The 22,789-nt window shown below is 41.4% G+C and overlaps 1 protein-coding gene across 1 annotated transcript; it reads left to right on the top strand.

The window, feature by feature from the left end:
- The first annotated feature begins 711 nt into the window (after positions 1–711).
- Positions 712–22,488, top strand: tinagl1 (tubulointerstitial nephritis antigen-like 1). The gene is made up of 12 exons (XM_065470916.1): positions 712–1,059; positions 3,484–3,794; positions 5,486–5,552; positions 10,601–10,693; positions 10,784–10,898; positions 13,314–13,440; positions 13,638–13,788; positions 13,874–14,060; positions 14,967–15,012; positions 15,799–15,922; positions 18,702–18,747; positions 19,364–22,488. The coding sequence occupies exons 2-12, from the start codon at positions 3,491–3,493 to the stop codon at positions 19,529–19,531; spliced, it is 1,428 nt and encodes a 475-aa protein (XP_065326988.1). The 5' UTR covers positions 712–1,059; positions 3,484–3,490; the 3' UTR covers positions 19,532–22,488.
- The last annotated feature ends 301 nt before the right edge of the window (positions 22,489–22,789 follow it).

The following is a 22,789-nucleotide window of genomic DNA, read 5'->3' as shown; positions in this document are numbered from 1 at the left end:
TTTCTGGGGCACCGCGACACTTCAGTAAAACCTTATTCAGTCTTCTTCTGCAGAAGCATTTATGTCATTTATGTACTTTCATAAACTTAAGGAAAGAGGACTTTCAGCACATTGGTTACCAAATATAGAAGAGGGTTAAACATTTGGTTCCAGCTGATATTCTCTGTCATTCACTCACTGCAGCTGTGTAATGTGTCCTGTTTGTGTTCACTGCTCAGGAAACCACACAATATTAAGATAAAGTCAAACTTTTTATAGACATGAACTTCATTTGTTTAACAAATCAAATTCCTTCACTGAAATTATTTTGTTTGGAAAAGGGGAGATGTTACAAAACAAGAGGCTGATGATGCAAACAGATTCATCATCTTACAAAAAAACTAAACAAAAAAACATCCGCAATATTTCTCACATTCCGACAATGCGTACCAAAACCTCATCTCCAGAGACTCATCTGTAACTTTCTAGAAGGAGGGAGGTTTCCCTCTGGCTCCTCCATAATTTCGTGGCTGATAGGTGGAGCTACTCAACCTGCGGCCGCTAGGGGGCGTGCAATGGCGTCCACCTCAAGTGGATTTGGCCCTGTGTGGGGAAAAGTCGCAGATAAAGAAGGGGGGAAGTCATGGCTACTGATAGCGACAGTGGGAAGAAAATATGAGAGAAGCAGTGACGTGAACAGAGATGTGCCCGAGTGCAAGCCAGTTCACTATGCAGGCTCCAGTCTGATAAGAAGAGGAAAAGCATGCAGAGATAGTCAACCTGTGGGAGTCACAGGGAAAGGCAAAAGTGCGTGCATGTGAGCTGCTGAGGGAGAGGCAGTGAAGCAGGGGACAAGCCAGAGGCTGGAGGGGGGAGTGGTTACGCTTGCTTGTTGCCTGTATATAGAGAAGACCGAGACTGACAGAGCAGATCCTGTGAGAGAGTGAGGAACAGAGAAAAGGAGGCTGACCTTTTACCTAAACTCTCTCTACCTGTGAGGGACTTCCTGAGCAGCACACCAGCAGTAAAAAAGCTGTTTCTTACTGGATTAAAAAACCAGGATTTCTCTCTAAACTCAAGGTAACAGCAGTTTCTGTTTCTCTGCACTTTTCAGCAGCAGCTCTCAGGCAGGTGCAGCCTGAGCGTCACAATCTGGCTTACACTATTATCAAGTTACTTTAAACAGAAGAAAAGGAAACTTTTAAGCTCTCTTTCAGAGGATTGTCATCACCTTCCATGTTTTTAGTCTTTCTCTGTATAATTACTTAGATTTATTGCAGAACATTGGTTAGTCAAGCCTTTGCTGTTACGACATATGTATCTTAAGGGTGTGTTGGGCACATTAGAGCTACATTAATATCAACGGAAGGCTGTTTTGTCTTTTTTTCTTTAATGGAGGGTTGTTGGGTTCAGGTGGAGTGGCCGCTCCAGACACCAGTAATCTCTTCACTCACCTGCTGAGGTGCAGTCCTCACTGGACACCTGTAAGGTGTTATACATGATCCAACCCACTCCCCCTTAAAAATCGAGTTTGGTGTTTTTTAGTTTTTTCAAACAGCTGAGAGAATAGTCGAGGACTGTGTAACACAGGAAAAATGGTGCTGAGAGGACTTTTATAGAGACACACTGAAGAATGAATTATCTGCTGGGTGTTGCAACAATGTGTCAAAGTTCAGTCTTGGGAAGGAAAGTGATCGAGTCACGTGTGTAAGCAGCTGAAAGTTTGGTTCACCTTAATTACAGTTCAAGATTTGGCCCTTGTTTTTATGTTTTTGTGGGTTGTTTCTTTTTTTTTTTCTTTTAATATTTCTAGCCTTGGAGGTTCTTTTGCTTCGTTACTGAAAAGGTTGTATGAGTTACTTCCACCACAATTCACTGGATGATAGGTTTTAATTTCTTGTTCATTAGCAGTGAAGCATAAAAATAAAAAGTATGTTGATGCATTATTGTATTTATGGTTTATATTGTTCCCGTTTAAAAAAGAAAAAAGTGCTGCTGTGGAATGAAATACTGCTCAGATTTATGAACTCACTGTTCATAACTGTGGTCCTGAAGCTGCTGACACTGACTCCGCATGTCTCATCTGCCACTGTGTTATGTGTCCATGCACTATAGTGTGTGTGTTAGAAAGTGAGCGGGTAACCCTTACTGAGGGTTCATCTGTCCTGTAGCTGAAGTGGAGGATCAGTAGCTTGGCTACAGCTGTCTGGAGCCCTGATGGACCATATGCCATCTGTGACATTACTGAAAGCTTTAAGATCTTTTTTTTCAGGATCGTATGATTGAAATATTGGGTGTTAACAGGATATTTTACACAGTAATATGGATTAAATCTATAAATACTGTCTCATTTAAGTAAGCAATTGAGCAAAAATACTTTCTTATAGCTTAACAATCTAATCTAATATGTGTAAAGAAGCTACAGATGATAAAGAAGAGCCTCTAAAGACAACTGCATTATGATCTCTGCGGAAGTTTTTTTTTTTTTTTTTTTTTAGCTTTAGCTTGACCTAAAGACATCACCAGCATGATGAGCAGACTGGCTGGTGTTTTATTGCACTGCTGCTCAAAATCTGCCACAACAAAACACTTGTGTAAAGGACAAGACCTTCCATCCCATGCTGCCATATGTTAGTGTGTGTGTGTGTGTGTGTGTGTGTGTGTGTGTGTGTGTGTGTGTGTGTGCACCAAGTAAAGGCACAGTCATGCAGAAAACAGCAGAGCAAAGGCCTTTTCCGGAGCTGTGCTTTATGTCCACAGGGTCCATTGTGCCCAGAGATCTGATTGGATAATTAATGATGCTGTTTATGTAAGCAGTGGGGGCAAGCCCTCCTCTTGGTCCGACCCTGCAGAGACTCCCCTATCCAGTGACCTGAGACCAACACAAACAAAAAAACAATGCACGGGATTGTTTGACCTTTAATAATCCCGAGACCTTGAGCAGGGACAAACAGACTAAACTTGGGTATTGAAGGTATTACATGTGCATATACACATGTCAGAGGGACCTGCCCATCATGCACCGTTCAACATATTTGATAACATAATTTTTGCCACTGAGCCGATGTTTTCCATCACGCTGTGTGTATTTTCATATTTAGCTGCTGTTTGTCTTGGCGGTTTAAAAGGAAAGTTGAGGAAATAAATAGACAATCTCCAAGGATCACATGGGTTTCTATTTAAACCATGTGCTGCCAAGTCCGTTTAAACTTTTCTCCTGTGTGTGTGTGTGCGTGCACGTGTGTGTGCGTGCATGTGTGTGTGCATCATTGTTTATATGAACTGCTCAGAAGTTGGCAGCAGTAATGCCCAATTACTTTGCTACACTCTGCTGCTCTTCCCCCTGCAGAGTGGAGCATTTTAAGTGTGTCTTCTTGAGAAAAGTGGCTATCACAGGCCTGTGATTGTCTGTTCTAACGAGCATCATACAGAGGTATGCCTTGGATAACACTGCCTTTATCCACAACTCTTAAATGTTAAATTTCTGCCCTCTCCCTGTCGCAGGTTTATCATGAAGCTCATCCTGTTGACTGTGACCGTGCTACTCCTGGTGGTGGGAGAAGGCACTGCAGACAGAATCCTTTCCAGAAGGACCAAGAGGGAGCTTGCCAGTCCACTCCATGTTGGCGGCATCAGAGACCCGTTTGGCTCCTACTGCCAGAGACGAGGAGGCTGCTGTCCTGGCAGAGACGACCTGTGCACCGTGCCGTACCTGGACACTATCTGCTACTGTGACCTGTTCTGCAACCGCACGGTGTCCGACTGCTGCCCCGACTTCTGGGGTCACTGTCTTGGCGTGCAGCCGCCTTTCATTGGTATGTGAAGGTACAAATGTGTTTTGGGGGCATCAGAAAGTGTTGCAGCCATGTGTGTGAGCGTGTGGGCATGTCTTTGTTAGTTAAACTCTGTCAGAGAGCTGCAGGAAACCCCACTGACAAGCTCCACGCTGGGCCACAATGGAAAGCAGCATGACACCCCTAATATGCTGAAAATGGATTAGAATTGCATACCTGCTTTCATTTTAACGTTCTTTTAAAAGCTTCAGCTTGTTAATGCATTTATGTTAAGTGATCATACCAATGTTTCTTAAGAAATAATAATAATAATAATAATAATAATAATAATAATAATAATAATAATAATAATAATAAAGGAAAGTCAAACTATATTTCAGCATACATAATAATTATCTGTAGGTTCCCTGCCCCTTAAATCATCTACATATAGTATCTAATTGTATTGCAGATTAAACTCCTGTTCGTTCACCTGTGTTACTGGTTGGTTGACTACATTTGGACTCCCCTCACAGTTCTAGCACCATCCTCTCTGCCGAAGTGTGAAATGTGCCAGCAAAGGCAAAGGGCTACCTGAGAGCAGTGTAGGGAACAGTGGGCTTCTTATTAACCGAGACGGTGGGAGGAGGGGTGTGTAGAGGGATGAATGGAGGTCAGGAGAAAGAATGTGGGGTATGCGGCCAGACAATGGGTACAGGACTACAAAGTTAGAGAGGTCGATGCAGGTATGTGGGCCGTGCTCGATAAGGTTTGGCACTCAGGAGGTTCGACGTACAAGCATGTGCACGCAAGCATGTTTGATCACACAGTCAGCGTAGGAAGCCACTGAAAGACACATTGTTACGATAGGTCTTGCCTCTTAACTGCTACTGTTTTTTCACTCGGTCTGCGCTGAAGGAATGCTATACGAAAAATGTCACGGTAACCATTACATATGTTCAGTCTGCACACATTCCTTCTGTATTAATGTGTAACTTGCCACTTGCTGAAGCTCTGCAGTAATTTGAATTACGATAGACCGGGTGAGACAGCTGTGAGAGCATCAGTCATAGATCACACTGTCAGCTCGGGGCCTCACACCAGAGGCCGAGAAAACTTGCTCACACTGTAAATTCTCAGCCAGATTATGCCTTAAATTCCACATGGAGTCCCCACTGACAGCATCTTCCACTTTAGGTAAGCTTGTCACCAAAACACCAACGTTCTAACAGTCGAGTAAGATGGGCCACTTTTGGGGTTGTGACAGCGTAGGGTGTGCAACTCCCAAATTTCTTAAAATTTTTGATGTTTAATTATAGATGGAAGTGGGGGCTTTCCACGCTATCGCAGTAGAGTTGGTGCAGTGGAGCGTAAGCTGGTTAAAGCATGACGAGAGCCCGGGAAGCCTGGGAAGGCAGGAAAGAAGCTAACGCCACATTCCTACACTGGATTACTGGCTTAGAGCTCCTTAGACCTCACATATTCTGTGTGTTACTGCTAAAACTAGTTGCTGTTAACTTTTACTGTGGTTGCAAGTGAAGGAATGTGGTTACTGTGTTATTAATATCAAGTGTGTATGTGTGCTTTTAAGCCTCCATGTACAGTATGTGTCTCATTTGTGTCTCAGTGATTGAGACTGTGCGTAGCTTTTGTTGAGATTAGCGGTAGGATCTTTATTGTTTAGCCACATCAAACCTGCGTATATTAAATTGCCACTCTTTGTCTTTTCTCAGGCACCTGTGAAAGAAATGGAAACACGTTCTTGACGGGGCAAACATACAAAGAAAATTGCAATTTATGGTATGTACACCCCGCCTTTTCCATGCATTCTTTCTGCCTTTTAAATCAAGGGTTTTCCCTTTAATTGCCCCCTGAAGTATCTTTAAGTTTGAACATTTTCAGGTTCCCAGTTTTTTTTTTTTTTTTTTTTTTTTTTAATGGATTTGGCTTTACAAAAGCTGAAAAATCTGTCTTTACCATCAAGTTTCTCCGAATCCCTCTCTGACGTGCAGCGCTTGGTATTCCTAAAAGCTGTGGGGATTTGCACAGTTTATAATGAAGCTGTAGGTTGCAAAATGTGCCTTTGCACAGCATGTGTTTCTAACTATGCTGGTGGCTTTGTGGAGTAATGTTCATTATTCATTTTTATATCCTTGTTTTGAGTGAAAATCTTTCGCTGATCACATGATCCTTACTCACATATGAGCTTTAGTCACCTGCACCTGAAACTCTGTCTGCCTCCTTCTGCCCAGCTCTGCGTGCATAATTTTGTTGAGTTTTTTAAATGCCCGTAAGAAATGCGCAGGTATAGATAAGATAAGATGAGAGATAAGCCGTGTTAGTTTTAGGGCTCTGGTAATGTCCAAATAGGAGAAATGACTTTAGGCCTGAAAAATGAAATATCTCAGCTCATTATGATATTTTGTTTAGAGATCATTTCCACCTTAGGATTCCTTGTAATAACTTCTGGTGATTCTCCATCACACCTCCATCATAAACTGTATAAAAAGATGGATGTAGCCTCTGGGGCTGAAATGTGAATCTGTGTTTTAATGCTGCATTCTGTCTAATGACCAGCAGGGGGTGACTGCTCTGGCTGCAAATAGAAGCCTAGTTGTAGAGATGTCTGTCTTGTTGTTTAACTTCAGATTTTACTCTCAATCCCTTGCTTAAAGTCTTACTTGATAAAAAATGCAGTTTATTTTGTATATTTTGGTCCCATCTGGAGGAAAATAGAAGAAAAAGCAGGGTACTTTTAGGCTACTTGGTCTATTGACACCTCTCAGTCAAACCAAAGTATGTCATGGTGTTCATCTTTTGTATACAGTCTATAAACCACACCTGCTAAGCACTCTGTTACACACTCAAAAAATTATTTATGCCCAAAATGCTGACTTTAAATAATTTGATAACATGTAAATTTCCCATGTAACTTTGTACGTGAGCACAAAAGATAATTAACTCGATTGCTATAGCTGACTGTATACCAAGCATTTTTTCCCCTTAATGATTAATTATTTGAATAAATACACCTTTGATTTTATATATTTGAGTTGCATTTTACTCAAAATCATTGCTTCATGTCATGTTTTTGAGGTGTAGATCCTTGTTTTCAAACTTACTACTGCCTGTCCTCCAAAGGCTTTTCTGTTATTATAAATTATAGGATAGCCTAGTGGTAAGCTTAGACAGCCCTTATGCGAATTATTTTTCCCCCTAGGGAAGAAGAGAGGTTTGCATTTGCCTTTCTAAGTGACTTGATAGACTGAATCAGGACTGAAACAGTTTTCCAGTTGAGTTTGAGTCTACTTTAATAGAGATAGAAAACCACTCTGCTTGAATACATTATAATAAGTTTGTAATACAGCTCTCTGTAATTGACTCCTTGAGTAAATCTCCTTGACAGTCCTGTATTATTTTTCCAATTCAGTGTGTTTCTAATTCACTTTACTACCCTGACATGAAGTCAGGAGCTTCTACAAAGAGCATTGTGGATTAACTCTAAGTGACAGCAAAGTATCTCTGTCTCAGTGATTTTCAGCACCCTGAGGGGAACAGAGCCCGTGTGCGACGGCTGCCATTTTTCTGCATGATATAAGCTGCAGTCAAGGAGCTGTGTAGTAGTTCCCAAGAGTCTGGAGGGAGGTTAAGTGAGTGAAGGCAGGAGCAGCGGAATTGAATTCCGCATCTGTCCTCCACGCTGGTTGTGTGTGTGTGTGTGTGTGTGTGTGTGTGTGTGTGTGTGTGTGTGTGTGTGTGTGTGTGTGTGTGTGTGTGTGTGTGTGTGTGTGTGTGTGTGTGTGTGTGTGTGTGTGTGTGAGTGACTGACACACACAATCTTATCACGGCATCAATTAGGAAGGAATACAGTTGATGGAAGTTGATAAAGGGCGGGGGTCCTATTTTTATCTTGAGGAAAGACTTGTGGAGGTTGAGCAAACCCACACTGTAGCTGTATTACAGTGTACAGACTTATTATAATGTATTCAAAATAGCCTCTGGCGTTCCAGTTCCCAAAAACCTACATTAATGTGCTAACTCCCCCGTTCACTCTGAAAACAAGAGAGTCTCGGTATCATGTGCTCTCACACGTGCTTATCAAACCAATACACACAGGAGTTTGAAAATTTGCGCCACAACTTAGGCTCGGACGGATACACGCGGACATGCTTCTCCTACTCCCACTCCCTCCACTTACTAATTTCCCAAATGCGTGTCCTCCCAGCTCTTTCAGAAATCGGCTCTCGCCCTTTTCCCCCTCCCGAGGCTCTCATTAGCAGCGCCCCTGCACTCTCTTATCTGTACCGCCTATGTTTCTTTGCTGATTTGAACAGAAAAGGGAAACTGTTCTAATGACTAACTGGTTTAACAGCTGCACTTAATGCACTTTTGCTTTGACATCAGCACCACAATCAGTATAAACATCATCTGTCTGTGCAGCACAAAATTAATCATCCGCAGATTGGTTTCTAGAACAGACTAAGTGTCGTGTATTCAACCTGCGCTTATATTTACTGTTGTGAGTGTTAACGTATAATACAGTATGTGTCAGCTTTTTGTCTTGTTAATGGGATTTCTAGCTAATCTGGTTATTTACAGATCTGCTGGCATCCCGATAACATGTTATCTGTCCCGAAAGATCTGAACCTCGGCGACCTCTCCTTTCAAAGATGGTCTCTGGGGTAGCAGTCTGAAGGAGCAGTTGATCTCTAATTTGATTTGGCAGCTGCTTTCGTCTGTTGGCTCGTTATGTCAGATGGGACAACAGCCAATGCCAGCATAGACTTTCTAAGTTTATTTATTTGCTCAGATATCGTAGATGCACCGTATCTGTAGACGCACACACAAACATGGCTCTGCTCCGGCTGATCTGGAAGCATCAATGGCCAGATATGGTGAGATACTACACCTTGTGTTGTCTAGCTGTTATCCACGCTCTCTCAGGCGAGTAGATCTTAAATTGGGAGTGTGATGGGGAATGTTAAATATGTCCTCACATCCCTTATATTTTATATTCAGTCCCACTCTGTCCCTCAATCTCCATAAATCAAGGCTATCCCTGTGTGTTTATCGCAGACCTACTGGCACTGTTATGCTGCATGCCTCTGTTCCTGCTGGAGGGTGGAAGAGGTGAAAGGTCACAGTTGCTTTGAACCAATCAAAAGCCATCAGATGGTCCCTGTAGGATGCTGAGCAGAAACACACTGGTGTAACCTTTTAATGTAACATGAACGTGGCACATGTGTCCCAGCAGGAAAGTGAGCCATTTGAGAGGGGAATACCGTCTGCAGGTTTCTGTGTGACTGAAGAGGTCAAATTCCTCTTCAGTCACACACATCGCATTTGTTTAGTGATGGTCCTGGGTAGTAAAACATTTCATGCACAATTCATGCTAGCTACATAATTATCTGAGAAACACCCCTGTTATTGTTTGGCTCACATACTCAACACTGCTGCTGATCACGTGACTGTTAAAAACAAAAATATAGTCACTTTACACACACACTCATTCTTCTTTCTGTTTCAATTTGACTTTAAGATCACATTGTTTCACTTCTGTTGGCTTTACTTACAGCCCTCTGTCTTGTTTCACCGTGTCTTATCACCTAATTACCTGTCTGTCTCATACGCTTCCGCTGTTCCCTGCCAGACTGTATTTGAGCTCTTAGCAGTTGAACTTTAGCTGCTTTATCTTTATGTTCCTGGTTTTGTTTTTATGTATATGTCACCTAGGTTTAAATTAAGTGTCTAGATTTTACTGTCTACTCATGTGTGGATCCGTCTGTTTAAAGTTGCACGGGCAGTTTATAGTTTTAGCACATTTGATGTATTTTTAAGAACAAAAAAACGAGCAAGCTCAATGTGTCGTATGCTACATAGAGCTATTTATAGCATGTATAAAACAAGGTTTGCACAAAACGGGCAATGGTTTTAAGACATATAAAGTGTGTTTAATATTAATAAGTAGCAATAATACATTTATCAGTGAAAATCTGCAATACATTTGCAAATGCATTTCTTTTTCATGCTTTTCTATGTTTCATAGGGAAATATGAAGTTGTTTTCTCCGTTTCATTTATGCAGGATTTGTGCGGGGGTTTTCTGTTTAAAATAATAATCTGAAACATGCCATGTGCATGAAAATATATTAGAAATAGCTAAAACATCCACTGGTGCATACTGGATGTACAAGTAAAAAGATAACACTGAACAGATCCACTCTGCATTATCTCAGCTTTGAGGCAAGTGATTGATAAGCTAGTGAGGAATACTGCTGACTGAGGTGTGATTGGGGTGGAGGGGAGCACACATACAGGACGGCTACCTGTGCATTGGAAATTGTCAACTGTAATATGCGTGATAGCGATGGGGGCTGCTTGTACTTGTTTGTTTGTTTGTTTGTTTGTTTGTTTGTTTTTAAGCCTTTCCATTCTGATGTTGTATTACCACACACACACAAAGGCACACTTCTCGGCAGTGAGTCATCAGAAAGTAAATCCTCTGTTTCTGAGCATCTCCAAAGTAAACATCTGTGTGTCATCGTTAATATCCTGCTCACTTATTTTCCGTTTTGCCGAATAAAAACTGATCTCAATTCTGCAGCCTTAAAAGGCTGAATAATCTAAGCTTTTTATTTTTAACCATCCCACTCCATAATTTCTCCAGCCTTTTCCGGCTGCTAACATTCTTCTTTCAATTTATGTCTTATTTTGGAAATCCACTCAGCCTCTGCTCACTTGCCTTTGTTTAATAGACTTCAGTGACTGTAGCATAAAAATACATAGTTTTACAGGCATTTGTAGTTTCTTTGAATGTCCCCTATTAACTTTTTTTTCTCTCTCTTGTAGTACATGTGGGACTTCTGGACGTTGGGAGTGTGAGCAGAACGCCTGTCTGATTGAGCCGGACATTATCCAAGCCGTCAACAGAGGAAACTATGGGTAAGAAACAAATAAATATAGACACGTACATCCAATACATTGTTTGTAGTTAAAAACACATGATTTCTGCCTCTTTCATATTGTTTTTAGGTGGAGGGCAGCTAACTACAGTGAGTTGTATGGCATGACTTTAAATGAAGGCATCCGCTACCGACTGGGCACACAAAGACCATCAAGAACAGTCATGAACATGAATGAGATTCAGGTACAGGACTCTTCGTTCATTAAATCATCAAATCATCGTTGGAAAAATAAATATATGGGTGAACTTTCTAAAGGCTTAGATACAAAACTTCACTGATTGGACTCCTTATTTAAATCTCTCACCTGTAGTTTGGCTCTTGTCCTGCCTCTCTCTGTCCTTTCTTCTTTTTCCTCTATCCTCCAATTAGTTGCAGCAGATTTCTGCCCCTCCCTGAGCTTGGTTCTGCCAGAGGTTTCTTCCTGTTAAAAGGGAGTTTTTTTCTTCCCACTTTCACCAGATGCTTGCTCATAGAAGGTTGTGTGATTGCTGGGATTTCTTTCTAATATTGTAGGATCTTTACTTTGCAATATAAAACACATTGAGCTATTGGCTGAGTTTTACATAAAATTAAATTAAATTCACTTAGGTGCCCTTGATATATCCACGCAGGAACTGTAAGAATATAACTGTACTGGTCGCCACTAGGTGTAACTTCTTAAACTCTGAGTTTCCACTTAAAAACGACAAAAGGCATAACATACGGATAACATATCATTCATCTCCTGATTCCACTAATACTACAACTATGGAGAGAAAACCAAAATGATGTCTTTAGATATTTTCAGAATTGTACGATGGAGTGATTTGATAACCAAGTGGTTAGCGTACATACTCAGGTTCCCTGAGCAGTGAATCGTTGGATTACCGGTTGGCTGGACCATATACTCCATGTCTTTCTTCACTCATGAATACCAGGAAAAAAGTAACATAGAGATTTACATTCATGAGAAAGAATATTCTTAATATTTGGCAACAGAAAAGATTGGTATTGTATATATCGTGTGCTTATTTTTGTATTTAAACACAGACATTTGAAATATTGCATAGAAATAGTTTTTAAAATCACAGTATATGAAATTTGATCAACGCTGAATTTAAAGAACTATCGTTTCTATTCTGTAGTCATGATAGGAACATATGCTGAATTAGTCGCAAACTGTTTCCCACTTGTGTGAGTGTATGACATAAAGAGGAGAGATGTGGGTGGAAGCAGGAAGTTTTACAGATAGTTTTACTCATATCTTTACTTTTCTTTTTTTCTTCTTTTTTTACAAGCTCTTGCACGCTTGAAACCTATTACAAAACAAGTGAGCACTGATCAAAACCTGCTTCACTTAATTATGGTGGCCTGCTGGTATGTAACGGCCTCTCTGTTTGGAGACCTCAGCCTGCTCTGTCTTTGTTTACATTTTACCCCAGAAAGATTACATAAGACGCAACCAAAACATCACATAGAGAAGATGGAAAGGATGGTGGCGGCTTTGAGAATAAAGACAAGACTTCCTCTTGGGTCTGTGCCTCCCCACTTTGCCCTGCACCTCCCCACACAGGGCAAAGTGGGGAGGCGCAGACCCAAGAGGAAGTCTTGAGTCTGCGCCTCCCCACTTTGCCCTGGGTGCATTCATCCCACCTCGAAATTTTGTAACACCCCCTACTCCTTCCGCCGTCAGCGTGTCCCTGCCTGTGCCACAAATCAGATCACAGCCCATTCATAAAACTCTCACTCTCTCCCTTTTCCTGTTGTTTCTGCAGACTCGTGTCAAACGCACGCAATGCAGCATTTTAGATGCCTTCGGATCAGGTGCTTTTTGCACTTTGACCTGCCAGAGCTCCAAATCTCTGAGCAGCAGCACATTCCTTAGTGATGTATCAGGTGGCCGTCTGTGCTCTGAATACTTCACTATTAAGTGGAATGCACCGCGGGCAGCCGGAGTCTTTGTCAGAGAAAGAGAGATGAAGCTATCTGTAGTGTATGTTCATCACATAATACCAGGAGATATGAAGAGAGCATCCGACAATAGCTGGCGATTAAATGATGGAGCATGTCTGAGTGAAAGCGCTCTATCAGGGAGACGGTTACACTCTATAACAGAAGTTTATCATCATGATGAAACCCTAATATAACCAAAGAGACTCGTTGTTTCACAAAGAGGAGTGGCTTCAGAGGGTCCTGTCTATTCTGCAATGTCAGAAATGGATTCTGGTTCAAATGGTTGTAAAGAAATTTTTTTTTTTTTTTTTTTTATGTGGCCTTTGATTAGCAGACTTATGTAATCTGCCCATGATCCAAGCTTGTATTACGAAGCTGCCCACAAGTATTTTAATTGCACCCTTCAGTTTCTGTTCTGCTGTGGCCAAACATTTACACTACACTACCTGACACCACATTCAAGCAACCCGTGCTGCTGCACGTAAATGTTTGGCTGTTTTTAAATACAGTTTCCTTTCTTTTCCATATAAATTCATGTCACACATCTTGGACTGTCAGTTGGTAATAATGACTGTTTTTACTGAGAACTATAAATGTTTTCTTCGTGGGTTGCTGCAAAAGATGGAGTTGAAGCAAGAACGAACAAACTTCTTTCCCTCCTGCAGATGAACATGGATCCTCAGACTGACAATCTGCCGCCCTACTTCAATTCAGCAGAGAAGTGGCCGGGGAAGATTCATGAACCGCTTGATCAGGGCAACTGTGCTGCTTCCTGGGCTTTCTCAACAGCAGGTGCTGTCTTAGGGAAAATGACATCTGTAGGGCTAATGGGGGAACTGTAGGGAAATATCCTTAAAATGTGTCACATGCAAGCGTGCATGAACTGTAGGAAATAGAAGTTCTTTAGTTCTCAAGTTTTTTTCTTGAAGTGAAGCTTCCACCATGAAATTTTAGTTACATGTTTATCCGTTTGCTTCTGTTGCCACCAGCTGTGGCATCAGACAGAATCTCCATCCAGTCCATGGGCCACATGACTCCTCGGCTGTCTCCCCAAAATCTTATTTCCTGTGACACACGCAACCAGGGAGGCTGTGGCGGAGGACGCATAGATGGAGCCTGGTGGTATCTTCGGCGTAGGGGGTAAGCCCTCCTTCGTCTCAGACAAAGTTATTACTGCTCGTGAATGAATGATGGGTGACTTACATCTTCCCATCCCTCCCGACAGAGTTGTGACAGAAGACTGTTACCCATATCAACCTCCGCAGCAAACGCCGGCAGAGGTGGGTCGCTGCATGATGCAGAGCCGCTCAGTGGGACGGGGGAAGAGGCAAGCCACGCAGCGATGTCCCAACACGCAAAACTACCACAACGACATCTACCAGTCCACGCCGCCCTACAGGCTCTCATCCAATGTAAGCGGAAGAATAGCTGCACAAGTGTACACAAAAACATCCACTCTCATTCACAAAACTACACTGATCAGCAATGCTGTGCCTGGCTCACCTGGGAATGAGTCTGAGATTGTAGAAGGGCAGTGGGATGTGCTTTTTTTTTTGTTTTCCATATTTCAGGAGGTAGGATTCAGGACTGAGGAGTTAGCTTTGTGTATAAAACTAAATTATAAACTATTCTAGTACGATGACTTAGAAAGGCTGTCCTTGAGAAACACCGCAGTGAGTGAATTACACCAATTTAAAGACAACACTCATTATCTGCTATCATTTCAGGACCAGCAGGTTAATCCGAAATGAGATTTCCTCTTCATATTAGTGTTTCTACTTATCATCTGTTTATGCTCAGAGACAGAAGTGAGTTACATAAGCCCCTATCCTTCAGTCGAATAATAAAAACAGTAAAATATCTCTATTTTGGTTGCTAATATGGGTAGATGAATCTAAATCACTTCATGGAGACATTATCCCTGCCCTCTCTGCATCCCATGCACTAGTATCATGTAACATTTGCACAAACTGCCTCCCGAAGCGGTGTCTCCACGCTGCTGCATGGATCTTCTCCAATTCAGACAACCGCTGAGCAGCAGCCAACATGTGGTTTCACCAGAAGCTATCCGTCAGGGCTAAGTGACGGCTAATGCTTCTCAAAATCATTACAGCCTGTTGTTCCTGTCTTTTGATAGCCTGTGAAGTCAATAAGCCAGGCATTAAGACCAAGGGGCCCTGCTGAACTCAATCTTGTTATCTGACTTTTAACTTCCAGGGGGTTGTTTTCATCCTCTCCGTTTCACTGACATGTAACGATCATTCTGTCTGTCTCACTCTCCTTTGCCTATAAATCGTTCTCTCTATCGTCTCACTTAGGAAAAGGAGATTATGAAGGAGATTATGGATAACGGCCCCGTGCAAGGTAACGCGATGCCTTTCTGTGTGTGTATGTCTTCCTTAAATATGCTTGTATTTTATTGTCAACATTGCTCCCACGTGGGTGTGACTTTTCACAAATTAAAACACACACAGCTTGAAGTATCTGACCTAGACTGATGTCATATTTAACCCTTTCATCTGAATGGTTTTGACCAGAGTTTTAACTCTGACCCCAGTCACCCCGTCAGAAATGAGCGGCCTCCGCGGCTTGCTAGGGTTGATCTGACTTTGCTGTATTAGTGTGGCTAGCTGCCTGGAGCCCATCTGGAATGCTGTCAAGTACACTTGAATAAAGGAGTCACGTGTCGAAGGATGTGTGCATGTGTGTATGGGAGCGTGTGCCAACTTATTGTTCAACAGTCCAGGCAGGAAGAGTTTTGAGAAAGTTGAGGAGAGCTGCATGAGTGTGTTTGGCCCTTTGTGTGTGTCTGCTGAAGAGATTCTAATAAGAGTGAAAGTTTGCATTATATTCTCAACGAGGGAACACTGCATCTAGTGCCGATAAAGCTTTAAAAACTTCCTTCTTTTATCCATAAACAGCTGCTGGAATGAGAAAGTCACACATAGCTTAGATGTGAAGCTTACACTGACACACGCACACAAACCTGCTCTGATGTTTGGGTGTGTGACTCAGGGGGGAAATCAGAATTTGTTTGGTGAAATTGCTTAATAGTTTTGGGAAATGGCTAATCAGATTGTGTATGTGTGTGTGTACACTCATGCAGGTTATTTCCGCCTTCTAATTCTCCGTGTTTGTTTGTTCTTGCAGCTATTATGGAGGTCCACGAGGACTTCTTTGTCTATAAGACTGGGATCTACAAACACACAGATGTCAGTTTCACTAAACCACCGCAATACCGCAAACATGGCACACACTCAGTCAGGATCACCGGGTAAGTTACCAGAATATAGAGACAATTCAAAACGGTTCATATTTTTGCCCCCATTTAGTGAACCAACATGCTTTGTCACAACGTGGCTCTGAGACATGCTTATACAGACCTGATTGGGCTTAAAATAAACTCACCAGGTTTTAATTTTCTATTTTTTTTTCTTTACCTGACTCCTGTCTAGACAAAAGCTTTCACCTTTTCTACATCTTTAACCAGAGTGTGTCTGGTTTAACTGTTGCTACATGCTTAGCAGTGGCCCTATCTCTTCAGAAGTTGTTTAATAAGGATGAATCAGGGTTTTAATTGAGTCCTTGTTGGTACTGGGTTTGATTCAAAGCTCCACTTGCACGTGTGTTTGCACACAGCCAGCTGTCTGCTTGTGAATAAGCGTTCCCTCCCTTCCAGACTATTGCTCTCGGAGACACACCTTGGCTCCACTCCTTCATCTGCCCCAGACAGTCCCCCCTGCCCCCCCATCTAGTCACTTTAACAACCGCAAATATGCAGGCAGGTAGACGGCTGACGCACCTGGATTGCCTGCCCACACCCACTGCCGTGCGTTTCTCTGGCTCTGTGATGTCTCCATCATCACTCTTCATCTGGCCGTCAGACTGTCCCACTTCCTTTCTTTTACTCCTCTTAACATTTAAGCCAAAATATTCCTCTTATCATTTTAGACTCCAGACAGACTGATACTGTTTTATGGTTTGTTTGTTTTTTTTTAAATATTCTGACCTTTAAGATGAATAAACCGCTCTTTGCTTTTAAATATTTTACAGGCTGTAGTTCATTCAGCTGCCTTTGACATATGTCACTGATATATTTGGCACTCTCAAGGCTCAGTTTACATTTTTAAACTGAGACAGTGGTTCTGAGTAATTGGTATTTGGTAACATTTGACTGTCAGAGATGGGCAGTAATTGGAACATTGTCTGATTGATCCCCGGCTCCTCCAGTTTTTATGTGAGATAATAAAACCCCAATTACTGGCTAATTCATCCAATGACGTGTGGGTGTGTGTCATACTGTAGGTAAACATTTACCTGAGTGTCAAAAAAACAGCAAACATGCAAGTCCTGCATTGTGACAGAAGCAACTTCTCTGCTTTTATCTGATAAGGATAAAACACAAATCTATTTACTTGAAGCTTTCACTGTCTGTAGTTTTTCTTTCATGCATAAGCACGTGTAGGATAAAAAAAAAACAAACAAACAAACCCCAAACACTTCTCATCCTCCAACCTGTACTTAGCTTATTTAAATCCTATACAGTTTTCTCAGTTTTCTTCAAGCCTTCAAGTGCATTCATGTTTGCTTATCACGCTCGTGTTAGAACCACACCCTCTGGAGTGTAATTACATCTCTGCAGCTTCATTGTCAGTAAACTGTGGAGGTATGCACAGTGTGAGATGATGGTGAGGATGAAGATTCAGCCTCCTTCTACAACTACTGTGATTTCTGACTGCTTTGGATGTGGTTTGGCTGGATGTAGCTGTAGCTGCGGTGCAGGTTTAGGGATGGATGGAGGCTGTGAAAGGCACAGTGTTTTGAGCTCCAAACCTGCCAGCCACAGGCTTCAGTATGTTTAGATAGGCTAAATCCCATAGCTGTGTATTCATTTAAGCCCAGGGCCTGGGAAAGTTTGTGGAGATAGCATTGAGGTCCACTGTGGCGGAAAGAGCATTGTCTGGGGTGCTGATCCTGACTGCACTGGACAGAGAGAGGGGGATCAGTGCCCGAGAGGAGAGGTCAGAGCTGGGATGAGGGGCGCTGGGCAAGGGCGGGGGTACATGGGCACAGCGGCATGCCCATCATTGTCCCCAAGTGAGTTGATTGGAAGACTGATAAGAGATCAGCAGTGGTCCGATTCTGTCTGCCTGTCTCTATACCAATAAATATGCACACAAGTAAACATACGGGGCCACACACTTCTATACAGGTGTGAACAATGCTCATAAACACCAGCCAGGGTCTATTTTAGATGCTGGCTGGCATGTTGTATTCACACAGCTGCTTTTAATGTGTCTGCTCCTGGTCAATGTGACGTTATAATCCACTTGGGAGAGTAGTGGCCTAATAAAGTCACTCGCTGAATGAAGCCTGGCACAGTTTGCCAGTGTTTTGGTGGCAGGCTACTGAGTTGGCAGGGCCTGAGGCTGTCCAGTGTATTTCCCAGCATTCCTATAAAAGATAACAACCGATTGCGGACCGGGAGTCTCTTGGGAAATGAAAGGCCGGGTGTGGAAAAACAGGATGGGAATTGGCTTTAGGACTGTTTTGATCATGACGAGCAGAAACGGCAGGGGTTGGCAGCAGCTAAGCTAAGACCAAAGTGTATGGCATGATGGGAATTTATGGCCCTTTGCCAGGGTTTCCTGAGAACAAAGCCACAGCCACCGGAGAAGGTAAAGATAAAGTTCAGTGTGCCTGTGGGCTGCTCGTGTTTTGCTGTGTCGGTGCTGTGACAAAGCTGAGGTGCTGTTCCTCTTCCCTGTGACCTACGCCCGATGAAGAGGGGAACTCCGTGTTTCTTTGTATTGGAATGATGTAGAAGTGCAACAAAATGATGTCCAGCTATAAATACTCAGGATGTTGTTAACAAGGGGAAAGTTTAATTTTTTTAAACATTTGAACCCTGCATATCTGCTTTTCACTGAGCACATCTGAGGCAAAGTAATGCATTACATGTCTTAAATCATTTTTTACAGCTCTAATAAGATATAGCTATACATTAATTTTTATGCGCTTTAATTCACTATCATCTCTGATCTGTGCACTAGGTGGGGAGAAGAGAGAAATGTTGATGGAACATCAAGAAAATATTGGGTAAGTTTTCACTTTACACCTTCTTTACCAGTAGTTCAAGGTGGCCTATTATGCTCATTTCCAGCTCCTTATTTTTGTTTTTTTAGACTTAAAATAAAAATGGCTACTATTAAATCTACTCTCTATCCTCCCACTCTAAAAGGCCACTGCTTTCTGATTGGCTGCTCCTCTCCTGGCTTCCACAAATTGAGTTCTTATAGTGTTTGCAAGTCCTCATCCCAGCTTGAAATGATCATATAAGGATGTCTGTTTCAGGCTGATGTCAGCTCGACACAAGAGTAGAAAATGAGTTTCAAACTGAGCAGCAAGAAATAAGGAAAAGTGTAATAGGTCCCTTTTTAAAAAGATTGACTGAAAAACCCTGCTGCTGTAGCACAGGCCATATGTTTTAACGATTAAACAGTTAAAGCTTCTTTTCAATATGATTAAAATTTACAAACAGTATCTTAATTACTATAAGTGGTTATTCGATATTAAAATAAAAAGTCTGTTGTAAAAAGCTGTTTTTGGGGGTTTTTTTTCCCTCACTGGTGAGGTGTAGGGATTAGTAAATAAAACATTTGTCATCTTTAAGTCTTATTGTATTTTACAGTTAGTGTGATCTTATTTCCCCCAGATTGCTGCCAACTCCTGGGGAAAGAACTGGGGTGAAAACGGCTACTTCCGGATTGCTCGTGGGGAAAACGAGTGTGAGATTGAAACATTTGTGATCGGCGTGTGGGGCAGAATCTCAATGGAAGACATGCACAACCACCATCACCACCATCACCGCAGGCACATTTAAAGACACTGCAGATCTTAAAACCTGTATTATTGTCCGAACTACAGTTGGTCTTTCTATGCAGCTGCGTCGCAGGCCATCGCATCCCCTCTACTGGCCATAAAGTGAGCCTTAGTCCTCTTTTTTTACACCTTAGTTTACTCTGGGGATCGATACAGAACCTTGTTCTCCACCCTCTGTAGCCTTTTAATAGAACGACTTTGTATCTCAAGATTCATGGCACCAAAAACTAAGACAAACTAAGCTAAAGTTCTTTTACTTTGCCTTGCAATCAGGCAACTCAGGTACCTACTGCTCCAAAGACCACACATCCCAGAATCCCCAGTATAATATCTGGTGAAGCATTATCATGTCTGGTGACGAAGGATGTGATCTTTTTATTCTTCAGTTTTTTATAACTCAAAACCTGTAATAACCAGACAGGCTTGGAAAAGAGGGAATCTGAGAGCTAAAATACCAGATGTCAGACACCTTTAGAAAGACACACCCTTCTAAACCATGTAACTCAATAATATATCACTGATGACCTTACTGACATTTACCTGTCAGCTAAACAGAGGCGTAGCTTGACCCGTTCTCTTGTTTTCAGAGAGGGCACTTGTAAAGAGTTAGTAGCTGGAGGCTGCAGGGTTTCTCACACATTCCAGTAAAAAGGTAGAATCTGACACTGGAAACACAAGGTGACTTAAAAGTGTAAGATTACAAGGAAAGTCACAGTTACTCCTAAAACTATGAAATCTTTTAAAGAAATATCAATGAAACAGGCACAATCCTGGCTCCTTAGTACGCTACTAGCAAGTGCTTAATTCATCATTTATATATTTTTACTCCTCCTTATTATGCCATTTATAAATACAGATGTATTAACACCATGCACAGATATCACTGCTGGTAATAATCATAATTATACTAATGATCATATCATAATATATCTATTATATTTACTATATAAATGGTGAATCAAGCACTTTCTAATACCTTCTTAATCCTGAATAGTGTGACATTATTAAAAAGCGTGACCAAAATACCAAGTTTTTGAGTTTTGAGCTACTAAGTCAAACTTTGTGGATAATTTGTCTTTTGGGGGGTTTTTTTGTGGCAGAGATAAAATTAGGTTAAGCCTCTGTGACAGTTATTAAGATTTAAAAAGCCATGCTGCTTTCCCCAGTCCTAATATTTTACTAAATTAAAAACTGATGTCTGCAGAGTTTAAAGATCGTATTGTCTTAAAAAAAAAAACAGACAGAAAAATAAAACAGAGTTGATCACTGCAGAAGAAAATAGGAAGTATGTATAATGTTCTTAATGTACTCTGTTCTGTGTACACTGTTACAATTTGAGCTAAAGAGGTTTTTATTCTTTTGCGGCAGTTACATTTACATTTTTTTTAACTACTTGTTTTGCAATGTACTGTATGTAGAAATTCTCTTAACCCACTCATGACTCTGTTGCTTTTCTTCTTCTGCATTCTTGAAACTGAACACGGCGAGTAGCTTGAGCGATGTGCGATAATGCTGCTAAAGGCCAGTCTGCGCTGTGCTGTTTGTGTTTAGCTTCATGCATCTGATAGGTAATAAACATATAAAGCCACTTCAGAGTAACACTGTAACACAGATTCAACAGATGAGCTGTATGACTTTATGTTCTCATTATTTGTTGTGACTTTCTTTTTTATTGTTTTCTGCTGGAACTGTGAGATCAAACTGAGATAGCTCCATTTGAAATATATGTTTTCTTTTCAGTTTCATTGTTATCATAGGCTCACTTGAAAAGCAAAGCACAGCGTGTTATTACCGCATGCCTGAAATTACACCCTGGTTTGCTTCAGTAACAATTTCAAAAGGATTTTTCATTTTTACATCGTCACGTCTTGTGATCTTTAAGGCCTTTCCGTTGATTCCTTCAGGCGTGAACTGGCGGATGAATATAAAAGCAAAGAGAAATGTCTGGATGCTCAAGCAATGTGCAATGTGGTGGAGAGGGTAGAGATTAGCAGTCGATTGTGTGTTCCTCATTCATTGTTAAAAAAAACAAAAAAAAACCCCAACAAAGAATCGTTGCTTTCTAGAAAGGATCAAGAGACATGAGGTGCACAGGAGGTTGACAGTAAATAAAAATACACCAAAAAAAGTATGAAACTGGGCTTCTTGTCCTGGGGTGGAAGTGATTATGTCATTAACACAAAGAAGGATCAATCAAGTCTACATTTTTGCTTGTGGACAAATCCTTTACATGGGAGGAAGGATTGATTTAATAAAAGCCGCTAGCTGCTAAATTGTTATATATAGGTGTGTTGCAGTCCTCGCTACCTGTCAGTAACAGGTCTCAGTGTGAAAAGGTGCATATCAGTGGCTTGATTTTAAAAAACAAGCAAAAAAAGCAGAGAGAGCAGTGGAATTTGACCAAAGCTGGATTTTTTTTTTTTTCTTTTTCTGTTGACCAGAAACCTCCTATCATCATGCTCGTTTTCCTGCATTACGTTCACTTAGTGGTTCTTTGGATTAGTTGTTAGCTTTAACCAAAATGCAATAGATGACACTGAATATATAGAAAACATAAAATATTAAAAACCCTCTTATCACATGGAGATGTTCAAAAAGTTAACGTTGTGATTTTGTTGATATATTATCAAGGTTCATATGGGACCAATTACAGTTGCAGAAGGTTCACTGCAAACTCCAAATATGTGCCACAGAAACTGATCCTACTTTTAACCAAAATGCTTTCTTCAAACACGAGCAGCAGACTTTCACTCAGAAAATGTGTATTTAGTGTAAAATGAACCATTTCATATTCACTGCTGTGTAGACTTTTATTTATACAAGTTGTTTAAATTATATAGTTTTTTTTCTTCTTTATTTGCCTGTGAAATGTTTCATTATTTCTTTGTCTTGTGTTGTGTCCGCTAAGTGAAATGCCACATTAGTGTTCACTTACATAATAAAGTCTTTCTAAAACCACGTCCATGTAACTTGCCCCTGAAATATCACAGTGTAATAAAAATAGATGCATTCAGGGACCGAGAAGCGATCAAAAACGCATCTCGTTTCATACTTACTGTGCACGCATGACTATAAGCTGATGGTGAAAGTAATGAGTGAGCAGCAATAGCAGGAACCTGGCACAGGGTGTTTAGGATGAATCTCCACACGATGTGCCGGGGTGGGATGAGGACAGTTTTTATAAGGTCGCGCTGTGTCAGCGTACTCTTCCATCTCCGAGGGCAATAACTAATCAGTCGGTGGACGACCCGGGCAAAGA

Source organism: Pelmatolapia mariae, linkage group LG22, assembly GCF_036321145.2.
Source record: "Pelmatolapia mariae isolate MD_Pm_ZW linkage group LG22, Pm_UMD_F_2, whole genome shotgun sequence".
NCBI classification, from domain to species: Eukaryota; Metazoa; Chordata; class Actinopteri; order Cichliformes; family Cichlidae; genus Pelmatolapia; species Pelmatolapia mariae.
The sequence above is the reverse complement of the archived record's forward strand: the minus strand, read 5'-3'. Positions and strand labels throughout refer to the sequence as shown.